The 19,199-nt window shown below is 50.8% G+C and overlaps 1 protein-coding gene across 1 annotated transcript; it reads left to right on the top strand.

Annotated features, from left to right (window-relative positions):
* Positions 1-11,895: 11,895 nt before the first annotated feature.
* LOC149995388 (leukocyte immunoglobulin-like receptor subfamily A member 6) lies at positions 11,896-18,676 on the top strand. The gene is made up of 10 exons (XM_090259196.1): positions 11,896-11,929; positions 12,050-12,085; positions 12,270-12,554; positions 12,699-13,004; positions 13,222-13,518; positions 13,767-14,069; positions 14,714-14,764; positions 15,728-15,851; positions 16,310-16,347; positions 17,663-18,676. The coding sequence occupies exons 1-10, from the start codon at positions 11,896-11,898 to the stop codon at positions 17,818-17,820; spliced, it is 1,632 nt and encodes a 543-aa protein (XP_090115322.1). The 3' UTR covers positions 17,821-18,676.
* Positions 18,677-19,199: the final 523 nt, after the last annotated feature.

Below are 19,199 nucleotides of genomic sequence, written 5' to 3'. Positions count from 1 at the left end.
CCCTCCGATGCAACTTATACTAAAAGTCCTAGGTAGAGCAGACAGGCAAGAAAAAGGAATAGAACACATCCAAATTGGAAAGAAATAAATAAAACTGTCTGCAGATGATATAATCTTATACAGCAGTCCCTCTCTATATCGCGGTTCACTAATTGTGGCCTAACTGTATCATAGGATTTTTAAAAATATTATATTTAATTATTTATCTCAAATTTTTTTGCTATATTGTGGGATTTTGCGGTACTGTATAAGTATGTCATTAAAGTTACATAGGTCTAAGAGTGTAGAATATGTTTAAGAACATAAGTAGTGTTTATAAAAGTGTGGAAAAGGTTAATGAGGGAGCAGGAAAGGTTATTAAAGGACTGGGAATGGTTTATAAGTGTGTGGGAAGGGTTTATAAAGCCTTAAAATATATATAAATACTAAAATAAATGTAAGGTTCCTACTTTGTAGATTTTCACCTATCGGGGGTGGTGGGGTCTAGAACGTAATACCTGAAATAAGTGAGGGATCACTGTATATAAAAATCCTAAAAACTCCACCCAAACATTGTTAGAATTAATAAACAAATTCAGTAAAGTTGCAGCATACAAGGTAACCATACAGAAATCAATTGCATATCTATAGAGAAACGATGATATATCAGAAAAATAAATTTAAAAATTCCATTTACATTAGCATCAAAAATAATAAAATTGTTAAAAATAAATATAAAAATGGAGATGAAAGATTTGGACTTCAAGAAGTTTAAGATTTTAATGGGAGAAATTGAAAAAGAAATAAGTGGAAACATGCCCCATGTTCAGAGTTTGGAAGAATTAAGTAAAATGTCCACATTGAGACGCTGGCTGGTGTGGCTCAATGGATTGAGTGCCAGCCTGTGTCCCAAAAAGTCACAGATTTGATTCCCAGTCAGGGCGCATGCCTGGGTTGTGCGCCAGGTCCCCAGTTGGGGGTGCACAAGAGGCAATCACACATTGATGTTTCTCTCCCTCTATTCCTCCCTCTCTTCCCCTCTCTCTCAAAACAAACAAATAAATTATTTTTTAAAAAATAAATAAAATAAAATGTCTGCAATGCCTGATTAGATCTATATGCAAATTCTATGTAATCTCTATGTAAATTCAAATGACATATTTCACCAAAGTAGAAAATATAGAAATTCATACAGAACCACAGAAGACCCTGAAAAGCCAATGAAGTCTTGAAAAATAAGAACAAAGCTGGAGGTAGCACACTGCCTGATATCAAACTATACCACAGAGCTATAGTAACTAGAACAATATGGTAGTGGCAAAAATAAAAAAAGACACATACACCAAAGGATCAGAATTAAAAGTTCACAAATAAACTCATGCATACAGTTAACAAATATATGACAAAGAGAAAGCATTTGGCAAAATTCAAGAAACTCTCAGCACAACAGAAATGGAAGGGGACTTTCTGAATCTGATAAAGGGACAAGTACAAAGGCTACACTGAACATCACATCTAAGGGGGAAATTGAATGTAGGTGGAAAATACACAGGAGGTGGCTGGAGACAATGACCTGAAGCTCAAGTAGGAGCCTTATTTGGGGAAGGCCCTTGGTCTTGAAAAGCACTTGTCCCAGTGGCATATTTCACAGATCTAGACTAAATATTTCAAAAGTTCTATGGAACAAAAATGACCCCATATAGCCTCAGTAATCTTGAGAAAGAAGAACAATGTAGGAGAGATCACAATACCTAATATCAAACTATACTACAAGTCCACTGTAATCAAAACAGTCTGGTACTGGCATAAGAACAGACACATAGATCAACGGAACAGAATAGAGAGCTCAGAAATAAACTCAGGTTTTCATGGTCAATTAACACTTGACAAAGGGTGCAGGAGCATAAAATGGAGTAAAAAATAGCCTCTTCAACAAATGGTGTTGCAATATCTGGACAGGCATGTGCAAAAAAATGAAACTAGACTCCTGGCCAAGATGGAGGCCTAGACAGACACGCTGCATCTCCCTCCACAGTTAAGAAGGAACACAACTACCTCAATACTAGAGACAACCAGAAGTTCCAGAAAATAGAGCTGCATGGAAGTCCAACAAACAAAGATATGAAGAAGAAATACTCACCGAGACAGTTTGGAGGGGAGGAGCGGGGCAGAAAGGACATTGTGTGGTGGTGGCAGCAGTGATAGCAGCAGCAGCAGCAGCAGGCCAGTAGAAAGCACAGTCAAACATTTTTGAACATTTGGAAGGACACCTGGGGAGCACTCCAAGAACCAGACCTGACTGCACAGCTCATGGTTCCAACGCCAGGGATAATTAGTCTCATTGCTTCTGACTGTGCAAACAAGTGGGAGTTGTGGCAGAGTAAGAAACTTCCGGTCTCTCAGCAGAATTCACTTGTTTAAAGGGCCCCCACGGTCCTAGAACATCTGCAGACCCACCCACTCTGGGAACAACAACCAAAACAAGAGCAGGAGAGGCGCCAGGCTCATACGGAAGTGGGAGAAGTCCCTGGAAAAGGGGTGAGTGCTGGGCAAGCAGTATTGTTTCCTCTCAGACCCTCCCACACACACAGCGCCAAAACGTGGTGAAATGGGTCACCCTGTACTAATGAATCCCTAAGGCTCCACCCCTAAGAACGTAAAAGGTGTGACAGCTCTACCTAAGACACAGAGGCAAACAAACACAGGAGCCTGTCAAGATGAGGAGACAAAGAAGTGTGGCCCCAAAGAGGAAACATATTAAGGTTCCAGTGGGAGACCTGAGTGATGAGGAGATGGCCAACCTAACAAATGAGAAGAGAGCCAAACTAACAGACCCAGAATTCAAAACACTGGTGGTAAAAATGCTCACAGACTTGACAGATATGCTTAAGTGTGGCAGACGCATAAGGGAAGAAGTGAAGGCTATGCTAAATGAAACAAAGGAAAATCCACACAAAACCAATGGTGAAGGGAAGGAAACTGGAGTTCAGATCAATGTATTGGAAATAACGAAGGAAAAAACAGTCAACCAGTACAGAATGAGGAAACAAAACTTGAAAAAAATGAGGAGAGGCTTAGGAACTCTGGGACAACTTTAAATGTGCCAAAATTTGAATAATAGGGGTGCCAGAAGGAGAAGAAGAAGAGCAAGAAATCGAAAGCTTATGTGAAAAAATTATGAAGGAAAACTTCACAAATTTGGTGAAGGAAATAGACATACAAGTCCAGGAAGCACAGAGAGTCCCAAGGAAGCTAGACCCAAAGAGGACCACACCAAGACACATCAGAATTAAAATGCCAAAGATTCAAGATAAAGAGAGAATCTTAAAAGCAGCAAGAGAAAAGCAGAGTGTTACCTACAAAGGGGTTCCTAGAGACTCTCAGCTGAGTTCTCAAAAGACACTTTGCAGGCAAGAAGGGACTGGAAAGAAGTATTCAATGTGATGAAAAGCAAGGACCTACAACCAGGATTACTCTATCCAGCAAAGCTATCATTTAGAATGGAAGTGCAAATAAAGAGCTTCCCAGACAAGGTAAAGCTAAAGGAGTCCATCATCACCAAGCCAATATTATATGAAATGTTAAAGGGACTTATTTAAGAAAAAGAAGATCAACACTATGAACATTAAAATGACCACAAACTCATGAGCTATGAACAACTGCATCTAAACAATAAAATAAAAACAAACTAATCAAACAACCAGAACAAGAACAGAGTCATAAGTGTGTGGATCATTTGGAGGGTTATTAGCTGGAGGGGGAGGGGGAGAAATGGGGAAATGGTGCAGGGATTAAGAAGCATATTTGGTTGGTACAAAATAGACAGGAAGAAGTTAAGGATAATATAGGAAAGTGTGAATCCAAAGAACTTTTATGTACAACCCATGGACATGAACTAAGGGTGGTGGAATTGCTGGAGGGAAGAGGGGTACTGGGCAGAGGGAAGCAAAGGGAAAGGAGGTTGGGACTCCTGTAACAACATAATAAATAAAATATACTTAAAAAAATAAAACTAGATCACGACCTTTTACCATACACCAGAATAAACTCAAAATGGACAAAAGAATAAATTTTAAGTTGCAAAATCATAAAAATCCTAGAAGAAAACATACCCAGTAAAATCTCAGACATCTCTCATAGCAACATTTTTGCCAATATGTCTTCTAGGGCAAGGAAAATAAAGGAAAAAATATAAACAAACAGACCTACATAAAATTGAAAATCTCTGCACAACTAACAAAAACATCAGCAAAATGCAGAGAACCAACCATATGGGAAAACATATTTGTCAATGATACATTGGACAAAGGTTTGATCTCAAAATAAATAAAAAACTTATATAACTCAACACCAGGAAGACAAACAATTCAATTAAAATATGGGCAAAGGACAAACACTTCTGCAAGGACATACAGAGGACCTATAGGCATTTGAAAGGATGCGCAACATCACTAGCCATCAGAGAGATGCAAATTAAAACCACAGTGAGATACCAGCTCACACCGGTCAGGCATCATTAACAAATCAACAAACAAGTGCTGGCGAGGATGCGGAGAAAAGGGAACCCTAGTGCACTGCTGGTGGAATGCACACTGGTGCAGCCACTGTGGAAAACAGTATGAAGTTTCCTGAGAAAACTAAAAATAGAACTGCCTTTTGACCCAGTGATTCTACTGCTGGGAATATACCCAAAAAATCTCGAAATACCAAATTCAGAAGAACCTATGCACCTTCATGTTCGATACAGCTCTACTCACAATAGCCAATTACTGGAAGCAGCCTAAGTGCCCATCAGTGGTGAGTGGATTAAAAAAACTGTGGTACATTTACACAGTGGAGTACTACGCAGCAGAAAGAAAAAAGGAACTCTTACCCTTCACGACAGCACGGATGGACCCGGAGAGCATTATGTTGAGGGAAATAAGCCAGGTGGTGAAAGACAAATACCATATGATCTCACCTAATACAGGAACCTAGTGAACAAAACAAATGAGTGAAACAGAACCAGAGGCACGGAAACAAGGAACAGACCGACAGTGACCAGCAGGGAGGGGTCAGGGGGATAATGGTGGAAAGAAGGGGAAGGGCCTAGACAAAGAACATGTAGAAATGACCCACGGACATGGGCAACCGGGTGGGGATTGGCTGTGGGAGCAGGGGGAGGGCTGGACGGAGGAGGGCAAAGAGGGAAAAACCTTGGCACAGCTGTAACAGAATAACTATTGAAAAAGTGATTTTAAAAAAGGCACCTGTCTTCCAGCATGAAGCCTTCTCCCTGTGGCCATCAGAGGGCACATAAGAGCCATGGCAGAGCCTGTCATTCTCACAGGAAGCCTAGAACACCCTGTAGGGCAGAGGCGATAATTCACCCAAATGAGTGTCTGTCCCTCACGAAGAGCCAGACGAGGCCAGGAGAGATTGTGTACCCACTGGCCCAGCAGAGGGCCTTAGAGACCCGTCAGCAGGGGCGACCCCTCACCCTCCCTTCCCTGAGACCCCTTGCTGGTGAATGCGCCTTCACATAAACCATTAGCTCCCACTGCTCTGCTGGCTCACAGCGGGTGACACTCCCAGGGGACAGACGTGGGTGGAAGGGCAGTGAACTGGGAGTTTGAGCCATCAGGTCTAGCTGAGAGTGTCACAGGTTGGCATGTTGGATGTGACCAAGTCACATTTCCTTTCTTAGGCACAATTTCTGCCTCTCTTTGAAATAAATACTAGTCCTGGCTGGTATGGTTCAGTGGACAGAGTGCCCACCTGTGAACCTAAGGGTCACTGGTTCGATTCCCAGTCAGGGCATATGCCTGGTTTGCCGGCCAGGTCTACATTTGGGGGCAACCACACATTGATGTTTCTCTCCCTCTTTTTCTCCCTCCCTTCTGTTGTGGAGTAAGTGCGAGAACTAAACTGTCAGAGACAATTAAATTAGAATTTAAAGAGCCTTTATTGGCTGGCCAGCGACTGCCCACCAGTCCATAAGCCGGACTTAGGTAGACAGCCCCGACCTTAGGGATTGCGGGGTTTATAAAGCATTTCAGGTGCAGGAACTTGGACGAAATACAGCTTGTATAGACAAAAATTTTCCACTATTCCCCATGTCATTGCTCAAAGAAACAGGTCACTGCTCAGAGGAATAACAGTTAGGTCAAGTTCCTTGTTCTGCTTGGTTGAAGCATGCAACTGCGGGGGTCTGGTTCCCAGGACCCAAGTTCAGCTGATTACCCTACTGGCTGGACATCTAAGAAATGCCCTTTAACATTCCCCACTGGTTTTATTTAGGGATTCAAATCCTTGAGTCCTAGGTGTTTAAAGGGCGATATTGTGACCTTAGGACCAAAACTCTTCTGGGCCCTTATGGAATGAAGCCCCTGTATAATTCCCCTTCTTAGACTTAAGACCCTTTATTTTATAGAGGACAATGGGCGAAGGTCTCGTGCTTTTCTAGTTGCTTCAAGCAGAACATGGTCGTCGTCCTACCTACCCTTGGGTCTAGGGATTTCTAATAAGAGTGGGGGTGCGGAGGGGAGGGTGGCCTTCCCACATGGGGAAGGATTTTGCAGAGTCCAGGTCAGTTAGCTATCCCAGGGAGTGGCATGCTTGGTTTCCAAGGGCTGGCACTGCTGGAGAAACGGGCACCCTTGTTGTGTTCTGGAGGCAACAGATTTGGCAACAGGGTTAAAAGACATCATTCAACCTATAATTACTATATGACAAAAGGGTTTTGGACAGGTGTGACATGCGCTGCACGCCTTCCTCCAAAAAGCCATTTCTTTTCCTAATATAGGACATTGAAAATTAATTTCTGCCTTTTGTCCCAGACGAATTTGGGGCGGCACGGGGATATGGTGGGAGTCTCACAGGAGGGGGACATTCCTGTGAGTCCAGGAGAACTGGAGGGGGGCCCGAAATGGGGCCATCCTTCGGTTTGGAGGCCACTAAGACAGCGGCCTTCTTCTGACAGCTTTTTAACCACTTAGGTTGGTCTTCTAAAATATCAATCCAGATTTGAACGTATGGAATTTGGTCAGGGTGCCCGGGCCTCCCGGTACAAACCCGGAGGACCCCGTAGGCTGTTCGAAGATCAAAAGACCCATCAGAGGGCCAAAAGACCCCTGGGAAGGTGAGCCATTCCAGTTCACAAAAAGTCCGCAACTGTCCGGGGTTGACAGGCGTCCCATAGAAGGAGGCCCGCCTACGGAAATCCTGGAAATTCTTAAGAAAACATTGAAGGGGCGAACACGATGAACACACAGGACGACGACTGCCCCATGTCACTTAGGAAATGACGTACACAAGACAGACACTGAACAAGACACAGAACCACAGAACACAAAACCTATGGGCCAAACCCACCGTTGTGTAGGTCGCCCGAGCCCTGGAAGTAGTGCTGCGTCCAGCCTTCCCGTGGGCTCCCCTGGGGCACCTGCCCTGGGCCTGTCCACACACACCTTTCCCTCCGTGTATGTGGCCCTACCCGAGTCCTTACCGGTAAGAATCCGAACGGCTCTATGCAGTCAATCAGGATAGGGAGGGCACCCGCCCGCCAGTGTCCCACTCAAGGCTGAGGGACGTCTCTCAGAGACCTCCCCCTGACATGGGTCTGGCAGCGGGCCCGTCTCACGACCCGTGCCCAGCCAGGGCTGGGTATCTCGCTGGGGCCTCCAAATGTTGTGGAGTAAGTGCGAGAACCAAACGGTCGCAGACAATTAAATTAGAATTTAAAGAGCCATTATTAGCTGGCCAGCGACTGCCCACCAGTCCATAAGCTGGACTTAGGTAGACAGCCCTGACCTTAGGGATTGGGGGGTTTATAAAGCATTTCAGGTGCAGGAACTTGGACAGAAATACAGCTTGTATAGACAAAAATTTTCCACTATTCCCCAGGTCATTGCTCAAAGGAATAGGTCACTGCTCAGAGGAATAACAGTTAGGTCAAGTTCCTCGTTCTGCTTGGTCGGAGCATGCAACTGCGGGGGTCTGGTTCCCGGGACCCAAGTTCAGCTGATTACCCTACTGGCTGGACATCTAAGAAATGCCCTTTAACACCTTCCCCTCATCATAAAATAAATAAAATGTTTATTTTAAAAAGTAAATAAAATTCCACAAAAGGATTGTGACGTTCCCAGGAGATAATGCACCGGTTACAGAATATGCACCTGATTTCTTTACCATTATTATCCATCTGCATCTTTTAGGACAGTATCCTCTCAAGACCACCAGGAGCAAGGAGACCAATGTATATTTTCCCCCTAATTGTGGGTCTTTAAATGGCTAAAAGTTCCCTGAAAATATACAAAATATAAATGCTTTTGAATAAGGGCCCAGGTGGGACCCTGGCGCCCCCCATGTCCCTGTTTTGGGAGTTGATTGGGCTGCGGAGGCCTGGAGCCCCCGGTAAGTGAGGGCGGCCCAAGCCGGAGGAGGCTGGGCTGCTGCCCCAGGACCAGGCAGGACCAGGCTTACCAGGGACCGCGGGTTCCTCTGTGGCTCACCGGCTCTCTGCCTTGGGCAGCAGGTGCGGGCAGGGACGGTCGTAGCGCCGGACTGGGCTCACTGTGCAGACGCTCTGGGGGAGGGGGAGGGCGTATTTCAGCCCACATTTGAGACTGAGGAGTCGGTTCCAAAGGAGAAATTTTTGAAAAAACAGAAAAACACAGAACCCCCTCCACACAACTTCGGAGCAACAATCCCCGGGAATCCCAGGAGTGGGGGACTCAGAAGCTGGGCTGACAAAGATAATGAGACTCAGTGTAAAACCTTCACTAACCACCTGCTCCTGGAAGGTACTTCTCCACTGCGTCCGGTATTGTCTCTGCTCTGAGGGAGTCTGGTCCCGGTGAGCTTGTCATTACTGTAATCTGCGTTTCCCATAGAACATTGTGTTAGGGTTTTTCTGTAAGATTTTATTTACTTTTAGAGACAAGGGAAAAAAGGGAGAAAGAGAGGGAGAGAAACATCGATGTGCAAGAGATACATTGATTGCTTGCCTCTCGCATACCCCCCACTGGGGACCAGCCTGGAACCCAGGCAACTGCCCGGACTGGGAATCGAACTTGTGACCTTTCAGTTCACAGGCCAGCACTCAATCCACTGAGCCACACCAGCCAACATGGGGATTTTTATTTTTTTTAAACCCCAGTCCAGGGATTCTTGATTATTTTTGAGTTAAAATTCACATAAAATAATATTAACCATTTTAATCTGTATAATTTCATGTCAGAGATTATATTTTTATTTTAATTTATATTTCATTTCCTCCACTTATCTCAACAGGACAAGATATAGAAATTATTTTATTTTTTTAAGACTCTATTCATTAATTTTTAGAGAGAGGGGAAGGGAGGGAGAAACACAGAGAGAGAAATATCACTGTGTGCTTGCCCCTCATGCGTTTGCAAATGGGGATCTGGCCTGCAACCCAGGCATGTGCCCTGACTGGGAATTGAACCAGTAATCCTTTGGTTCACAGACCAGGACTCAATCCACTGAGCCACACCAGCAAGGAGATTTTACTTTTAAATACATGTCTCCTATCACTTAGTTGGTCTTCCTCATCTCTGTAAAATGTTTGAATATTTATCTCTTGCGCTGTTACTAAATGTCATCCCCACTTCTTTCCTTGTGATACCACAGATATGACGTTCACCTTCGTCATTCTAGTCCCCAGGTACCGTCATTCCCCACCTCTGGGCTCCCTGCGCTGCCTGCAGGAAATTCCCTCTCCGCTGCTCTCAGCTTTTTCAGTTGGACCTCCAAGTATGTCTCGTCCTTGATGGGAAGAATTGACTTAAGGTGTCCGTCGCTCAGATTTCTAACTCATTATATTCATCTGTACAAAACAACTCAATCTGGGCTCAAAATCTGAATCCTCACCTTCTTTTTCAGATACTTAAACATAATGATAAATCGCTCTCATATTATCCTGGTGATTCTCTTTCCTGCATGTGATGCCCCCATTTCAGTAGATGGCTGTCATTATGAGGATTTCTCTACTGTCCACCCCTGATGGACATCTTCCCCCTCAGACACCTGGTCTCCCACAGGCTTCTCCGGGGCTGTCCCGTGAGTCAGACTGACGAGGGCTGAGGCAGCGCCCCGGCCCCATGGCGTCCTCTCTCTCGGACTCAGCATCTGCTCAGCGCTCTGCCTGTCACAGCTGCTCCAACGGGAGCCTCACACCCACATGTGGGACACACCTGTGGCTGACACATGGACTCACTGTGTTTCAGGCCACCCAGGGGAGACTGCTCCCTGCTGACCATGAAAACGGGCCAGTGGGCACAGGTACCCCAATGCCTGTACAAACACAGGGGGCAGGGGCCACACTTCCAGCCTTCGGCTGCACCCTGACCCTCCCCTCCTGTGGGGACCTGGGGTCCCTCTCTGTCCACACAGGGGACGCTCCTCCCTGTGACCCATGGATGGTCACGGTCATGAGTGACCACCAGTTTCAGTCTTAGCTCTCCATGGGGTTCCCGCCCCATATGGGCAACTTTCATTTCTCTTTCCTGCTCCTGTCTGTGCCCACAGCTTTTAAAACTGAAACCGGAAAAGCTGGTGTCCCTGCTGCCTGTCACCTGCCAGCCCCAATACGCAGACACAGGGACTGAATCTTTATGGGCGCTTTACTCTGATGGTCGGCGATCTGAGAAGACAGTGGGTTTGACCTTAACAGACTGTCTTTAATTTCATTGTAAACGGACCCTTTCTATAAGGAGAAGAAAAGTGTAGGTAAGGGATTGGAATTCAGAGAAAATGTTGGTCAGATAGAAGCTGCAGCATCTTTCATCTGTGTCCTGGGCGGTGGTCACCTCACCCTGGAGCACAAGGACTCAGATACCGTCCTGATTGCCTGCAGGCCTCCTGGATCTCAAAGGTGGGACAGCTTATGGTCTTCTGGAGTCAAGGTGGGTCAGACCTCCAGCTCCTGAAACAACAGCTTTTTACCTACATTGGTTACTAAACTTATTAGCTGTTACCTGAAACTAAAATTTTCCAACATTCGAGTCCCCCATTTGTACTTGGACTGGAAATGGATGTCTCCCTCCCCTGCGCCCAGCACACTGACCCACAGCCACTGAGGGTGGGGCTGGTGACATCAGGATCCAGGTGAGGACACTGAGGCAGAGCCAGGGCATTACCCCACAGATCACTCGGGCATTCATGATGATCGGTTAAATAAATATCTGTTTTACGTCACAGTCAGAACTCTAACCCAAATCAGTGTCCCCTAAGCTGACGGCAGGACCACGGCATGAGCAGGAGGCTTTAAGCAGGAAAGAGGGGCCCTGAGGGGCAGGAATCACACTCAGACGCTGGTTCCCGTGAAGGCCGGGTGGGCGCAGTTGCTAAGGAAAAAGGGGAAGTTGGTGCGGGGCTGTGATGGAAAGAAGCCACACTCTGGGGCCAGGGGAGGGGTGCGTGTTTCCTTCCCCTCCTTCCCTGCATGTGCCCTTGGTGCTCACGGTCACGGTGACACTGGACCTGCCTGCACAGCGAGAGGGGGACATGTCTCTGTGGTCTGAGCTCTGCAGGCACAGGGACCACGTCTTCCTGAAGCACCTGCAGGGCCTGGGTGACCACTGTCCATGGGGAGGACACACAGGCAGGTGCTGATGGACAGCTGAGGGTGCGGGGGCCCCATGAGAAAGGCTCTGACCTGGAAGGACATGCCCTGGGTCACCTCACTTGCAAGAAGCATCCCAGGAGGCTTGGGGTTCTGTTTCCGGCTCCATCATGGGAATCAGGGCCGGGCTCCTGGGGAGACCCTGTTCCCCTTCCTGAGAGGCTGCTGACGTGACGCCCCCGTGACAGGGAGGGCCAGCCTCCCAGTGGCCACACCCTGGGTGTCTGTCTACCCTGAGGACACCGGGGCCTCTTCCTTCCGCACAGCAGGGCTCACTGAGGAGAGGCAGCATGGCTCCCACCCTCACGGCCCTGCTCTGCCTGGGTGAGACGTGAGGGGGGGAGGGGGAGCCCTGCTCTGCCAGGACCCAGGACTCGGGGGCTCACAGGGAGGAGGGTCCCGCTCAGGATTCAGGGCAGGTCTCTCACAGTGTCTCTCTTCCAGGGCTGAGCGTGGGCCTGCGGACCACAGGGCAGGCAGGTGAGTTGCCCCAGGTGTCCCAGGGCCCTGTCCTCACTGGAACAAGGGGCCACCCCACAAGCAGCTGGGATAGGGAACAGGAGATCTGTCTGACAGATGGGGGACAACTGGGAGGGTTCTGGGGCTGACAGCTGGGCACTCAGGTTGGGGAATCTCTTGTGACTCAGCCCCCAATTCCTTCCAGGGACCAGCCCCAAACCCACCCTCTGGGCTGAGCCAGGGCCTGTGATCCCCAGGGGGAGCCCCGTGACCATCTGGTGTCAGGGGACCATGGAGGCTGAAGAGTACCTTCTATATAAAGAGGGAAGCCCAGGGCCCTGGGACAGACAGAAGCCACTGGAGCCCAGGGACAAGGCCAAGTTCTCCATCACACAGATGACAGATTACACTGCAGGGATCTATCGCTGTCACTACCTCAGCCCCGCTGGCTGGTCAGAGCCCAGTGACCCCCTGGAGCTGGTGGTGACAGGTGAGAGGACACTCAGGGGTCCCAGCCTCAGGCTCGGCCCTCAGGAATGGGGTGCTCTCAGGGCGTCTCCCACTCACAGCCCAGCCCTGGGGGACGTGAGGGAGGTGTGAGCCCCATATAACTCGCTGCCTCCTTCTCCCCTAGGATCCTACAGCAGCAAACCCAGTCTCTCAGCCCTGCCCAGCCCTGTCGTGACCTCAGGGGGGAATGTGACCCTCCAGTGTGGCTCACGGCAGGGATTTGGCAGGTTCATTCTGACTGAGGAAGGAGAGGACAGGCTCCCCTGGACCCGGGACTCACAGCGACACCCCAGTGGGCATGTGCTGTCCCTGTTCCCTGTGGGCCCCGTGACCCCCGGCCGCAGGTGGACGTTCAGATGCTACGGCTGTTACAGGCACACCCCCCAGATGTGGTCACTGCCCAGTGACGCCCTGGAGCTCCTGGTCTCAGGTGAGGATGCCCCACTTTCTCCCCCTCCATGCTTGAGACACCAGAGAGGTTATTGGGACCTTTGCTGTGAGGGGAGCCCCATGTGAGAGGGTGGGGTGAGGGGAGCACAGGGGCTCTGGGGCTGAAGACCCACAGAGAGGGACATGGGGCCTGGGGCCAGGCCAGGACGAGGGTCATGGAAGGAGCAGTCCCTGTCTGTCATGTCTGGTCTCTGCAGGGGACTCAGGAAGGCCGTCCCTCCTGACCCGGCAGGGCCCCATCGTGGCCCCTGGACAGAGCCTGACCCTCCAGTGTCGCTCCGACCTCGGCTATGACAGATTCGCTCTGTCCAAGGAGGGGGGACAGGACCTCCCCCAGCGCCCTGCCCTGCAGCCCCGGGCTGGGCTCTCTCAGGCCGACTTCCCCCTGGGCGCTGTGCGGGGCTCCCAGGGCGGCCGGTACCGGTGCTACGGCAGACGCGGCCTCTCCCCCGTGTGGTCGGCCCCCAGTGAGCCCCTGGACGTCCTGGTGGCAGGTGAGGAGCCAGCGGGTTCCGTCAGGGGCCCAAGTCTGCTCAGGCCCTGCTGGGGTCTCGGGTGGTGACGACCAGCACAAGGGGTGTGGGGTCCCCAGGGAGGGAGAGAGACAGACATGGGTGGGAGGGGACAAGGGAAACTCAGAGGAAACAGGACAGAGAGAGAGGAGGGTCCTCAGAAAGGGGCCTGGTGACTCTCAGGTCGGGACAAGGTGGGCGGCAGCCCCTCACCACCCCCCTCTCTCTAGGACAGTTCTCTGACAGACCCTCCCTCTCGGCACAGCCGGGCCCCACGGTGGCCTCGGGAGAGAACGTGACCCTGCTGTGTAAGTCACAGAGCTTTAGGGACACGTTCCTTCTGTCCAAGGAGGGGGCAGCTAACGCCCCCCTGCGTCTCAGACCAAAGCACCGAGCTCAGCAGTACCAGGCGGAGTTCTCCGTGGGTCCTGTGACCTCAGCCCACGGGGGCACCTACAGGTGCTACAGCTCAGTCAGCACCTCCCGCTACCTGCTGTCATATCCCAGTGACGCCCTGGAGCTCCTGGTCTCAGGTGAGGTGACCTGACTTAGTGTTTCTGAGATGACCTCAGAAAAATTATGGGTTGAAAGGGGGGGTGCACTAGAGATGGTCACCCAGGACAAATATCTGCTTCTCAGAGACCCTCCCACCCCCCCTTCCTCCAGAAGGTGCCAGGTGGCAGTGAGAGAAGCTTAGGGGCCACAGCGCAGTTGCAGGAACAGGCTGAGTGAGGGGGGGACTCCCGAGTCATCCCCAGACTCTCGCCCCCTCTGTCCTCATTCCCAGGCCCCTCTGGGACCCCAGTCCCCCATCCCCAGGGCCCATCCCCAGAGGTGGTGAGCCCCTGGGTCCTCCCTGCTCAGAGGGAGCACAGAGCAGCTCAGGGAGCTTCTGGTGCTCTCAGAGGATCCAATGCCCCCCCCAGATACTTAGGGACAGGTTTGTGTCCCAAGGGGGCTGAGAGTCAGGGAGAGACTTCAGGGGAACCATGAGACTGAGGGGCAGTGAGCGTTCACCCCTCCCCCCACAACAGCATCAGGCCTGTTGAGAGGTAGGCAAGGCAGGTAATGGGGGGGGCATGGCAGAGGAAGATGTTGGGGCTCACTCTTGGGGAAGAGCCAAGTTCAAGTGCGGAGAAGGCAGCCCCCACCCCTCACCCCCATCCTGAATTTCCAGGCGGCTCTGAGGATGGAGGACCGCCCCCAACAGAGTCAGGTCAGCAGAGCGGTAAGTCTCTGTGGGGGGCAGGGGGGGGCATCCGTGGGGGACAGCGCTGAGTCCTGTGGGAGTGCAGGCAGCTCAGGAGACACGGACTTGGGCACGTCCTTGCTCTGTCTGTGCCGCAGCGTCTCCATGAGCAGAAGGAGAGGATTGTGGGCCAGATCTTAGCTTTCCTTTCAGTCTGCCTCTGACTCCCTGGGATGGGGGCCTCGCAGGGCAGCACCCCGCCAGATGGGATGGGATGGGGTCTGTCCCCTCCGTAGCAGGGAGGGACAGACAGGACAGTGGTTCGGGGTTTCAGGCCTTTCCCTCAGCTCAGGTGCTCAGCTCAGAGGAGGGAGAGGCCAGGAGTCAGACCTGGTTCCGGTCCCGGCTCCGCTGCTCCCGCGGTGGGCTCAGGGGTCCCTTCTCTTCCCTGAGGGTCGGGTTCATGTCTGTTCATCCTGGTCACCCTCCTGCTCACGGACTGCGGTGACATTAGGTGACATAAGGGGCCTCACAAGCTCAGGAAGGCAGTGCCCCAGCCCAGCCTGACCCCCCCCCAAGGGGGCATCAGGGCCCTGTGGGGGGAGACAACCCAGGAGAGGTACAGTGTCCACCCCACACCCCTGCCCCTCCCGTGTCCCTGCTGTACTGGGGGCAGGTAGTAAGGAAGGACCCTCGGCTCCATGTGAGACAGGACAGGCCCCCTGCTGAGGAGGAGCCCAGAGCTCAGGGCTGCAGCCACCTGGGGACAGCATGAGGAGAGCAGAGGGACCGCACATCCTGGGTCCTGTACCTGCCCTGCCCGGCCAGGCTGGGTGACCTGGGGCACGTGGGTAACCTCTCTGAGCCACAGGGCACTGGGGGTGGGGCCTGAGGGCTGTGAGGTCAGCGGAGATGAACAACAGACCCAGCATGTGCCTTGCACACAGTAGGTGCTCATTAAATGACATCTTTGGCTCATCCATGATGTCACTCCTGTCCAAGGTCTGCCATGGTACTGGATCGTCCTGATCGGGGTCTCGGTGGCCCTCGTCCTGCTGCTGTCCCTCCTCCTCTTCCTCTTCCTCCGACACCGGCGGCGTCAGGGCAAAGGCAGGAAGTCAGGTGAGTAGGGAACAGGGTGGCCGGGACCACAGGAGAGAGGTGCCCAGAGCACCTGCCGCAGGAAAGACAAGTAGATGGAGACGCTCAGCTGGGAAATGGGTTTCTCCCAAATCTCACATCGGAAAATCTAGAGAGAAAACACTCACCGTCAGCACAGATGTACAAATGTAAGGTAACCTTTCATCATTTCCAACGCCATGAAACATGCAACACGAACAAGCGTGTGAAGGTTTCCTTCTTTCCTCGGGAGTCACACGGGAGGCGTCCCTCCCCTCCCAGGGCTGAGACTGTCCCTCTTGACCAGTCCAGAGAGAGGCTGATGTCCCATCTCCTGCAGGGGCCACAGACCTGGAGACCAAGAACAGAGGCCTGCAGAGCAGGTAATTCCTGCCCCGAGGACCCCAGACTCCTGACCGACTGCGGAGGCACCCTCTGCCCTAACATCCCTGTCTCCTCCCCCAGCTCCAGCCCAGATGCAGACGCCCAGGAAGAGACCCTCTGTGAGAGAAAGGGGCGGCTGTCCTGGGGGAGGGGACACAGGGATTTCAGGGGCCGTAGGGGGGAGGGACAGCCTGGGAGGTGCGGGATCAGGGGTGGGGGGACTGAACTCCACCCTGCGTGACCTGGTGCCTCCCCTCCCCCTGGGTTAGTGGCCCATCTGGGAGCAGGCGGGTCTGCAGCCCTGACATCCCGGGGACCTGCCAGGAGACACACCCCATTCTGCCCCCACAGATGCAGCTCTGAAGGACCCACAGCCTGAGGAGGGTGTGCAGCTGGACCCTCGGGTGAGATCCCTGCTCCTGTCCAGGCCACCAAGGACCTTCCTGCCGCCCCCTTTACTCCAGTGGTCCCTTCCCCGTCCTCACCTCACCTGGTTCTCAGCAGCCTCCACACGGGCCTCTACTTCTGGTCACCACCTCTTGCTGTGACTCACTCCTCCCACTTTCCTGTGGCCTCCTGGTCCCTCCTAGGTGGTCCCCTGGGCTGGCTCCTCGTCCTCTGTCTGACCTTGTGCAGCCCCAGGTGTCAGGAGGAGGCATGAATAAGTGAACACCCACAGGTTCCAGGGTCCCCCTCATGCGTTCACACATCAGCAGTGATGGGGTCACTGTTTACCAGCTGCATTTAGGTGCCATGGGGCAGCCCGGTCCCCACACTCTTTGCGCTCACCTGTTGCGGGGGCGGGGAGATGCAGGCAAGCAGGCAAGCAGGCAGATGGCATCCTGGAGAGCCAGGGCTGTGAGGGAGAATAAAGCAAGAGCAGGGGACAGAGTGTGTGGTGGTGGAGGGGCCAGAACAGAGACAACAGCAGATGCAAAGGCCCTGAGGCAGCACATGCTGCTTCAGCCAGATGGGCCGTGTGGCTGGAGCCGAGTGAGTGAGAGAGACAGCACGTTAGGTTATGAAGCAGAACTGTTGAAACAGCAGATGCCCAGGGCTCAGGAAGTCCCTGCAGATGACATCAGGACAGTGACCCATCTGATCTGCAGTGAAATTGTCACTCTGATGACACGGGGAGCTTTGATGGAGGATTTCCACAGTGGCACCAAGGGGATGTGTTTCTGTCTCATTGTCTCTCCAGCAGATCAGACCCAAGGACAACCCCCAGGGAGTGACAGATGCCCAGGAGAACCTCTCAATGTCAAGCCTCAGGCAGGGAATGGCCACCTCCCCCTGCCCCCCATCAGCAGAATTGCTGGACATGAAGGGCAGACAAACAGAAGAGGACAGACAGATGGACAGTCAGGTGGGTCCCATCCTCTCCAGACCCCAGGCCTCCCCAGCCCCTGCCACATCTCATCCCTCTCCCTGTCCCCCTGATCCAGGCTGCTGCACCTGCTGCTCCCCAGGATGTGACCTACGCCCAGCTGAGCCACTTGACCCTCAAACGAGTGACAAATGCACCCTCTTCCTCCCCACCAGAGGAGCCCCCAGATGAGTCCAGCTTGTACGCTGCTCTGGCCATCCACTAGTCCAGGATGGACCCAGACCCCACACTCCAGGGAGGGGGCCTGCAGGGACCTCAGAGGGTACAGGAGCTGCCCCCAAGGACACTCAGCTAGTGACCCCAGCCAGCCCGGAGGCCTGATGCAGACCCCCAGAAACTCCTGTGACCCTCTGGGTGTCCCTGATTTTATAATCAAAGATAACTAATATTCTTACATTTTAGAATCATAGAAACAGACTTTTCAATACTCAGTGTATAAATTTAAAACCAGAACAGGAGTGGGATGAAATATACAGGTCATGTATCACAGAAATGTACACTTGAAAAGCGTACAATAACCTTTTTAACCGATGTCACCCCAATCAAGTTAATTTTTAAAAAATTAAATCAGCCAAAAAAAATCAAAAAACAAAAAACAAAAAAAAAGAAAAATCCAAACTGAGAGAATGCTTTAAATAAATAATCATATAAATATTACACATCAAATCTTTGAAATGGAAAATTAAGAACCATGAATGAATATATTAGAAAAGAAAAAGGCAAAGGCATAGAAATAACCTAAGTGTCCTTCAGCGAAGGACTGGATAAAGCTGTCATCATCTGGACGATGGACTACGACTCAGCCACCGAAGGATGAGCTACTGTCAATGCAACAACTTGGATGGATCTTGAGAGTATCGTGCTAAGTGGAATAAGTCAGGCCAACTCTGAAACTCTGAGCTGTCCTACACATTCACTATATTGAACTTGTAACTAAAAATTTTCCTGCAAAGTGAACTAGGAGTCTGAACACTTATGCATATATGAAATACACACACACACACACACACACACCTATACAGGGATACACAGTACATGAATAAACGTACACCGTGACATACATGGACATATATGCAAACACACACACACATGGACATACACGTGGATACAAATCTCTCTCTCTCTCTCTCTCTCTCTGTCTGTCTGTCTGTCTCTATCTCCCTCCCTCTCTCTCTAAAATCAATAAATACAAATTTAAAAAATAAAACAAACATACTCACAGATTCAGATAACAGAAAAATGGTTAGCAGAGGGGAAGGGGGGTGGGGGAGGGTGAAGAGGGTAAACAGGGTTAAAATTATGGTGACAGAGGGAGACTAGATTTTGGGTGGCAAGCACACAGTGACATATATAGGTCATGTATTATAGAACTGTACACTTGAAATTTATATAATGTCATTAACCAATGTTACCTTAATAAATTTAATTCTTTTTTACAGCTGTGTAGTATTTCCCAGTGTAAATGTACCAGAGCTTTTTAATCCACTCATCTACTGATGGGCGCTTGGGCCGTTTCCAGACTGTGGCTATTGTAAATAACACTGCTATGAACATAGGGGTGCGTATATTCTTTCTGATTAGTGT

Source organism: Furipterus horrens, unplaced genomic scaffold (assembly GCF_987537825.1).
Source record: "Furipterus horrens unplaced genomic scaffold, mFurHor1.1.pri manual_scaffold_13, whole genome shotgun sequence".
NCBI classification, from domain to species: Eukaryota; Metazoa; Chordata; class Mammalia; order Chiroptera; family Furipteridae; genus Furipterus; species Furipterus horrens.
This window is presented reverse-complemented; position numbering and strand designations above follow the sequence as displayed.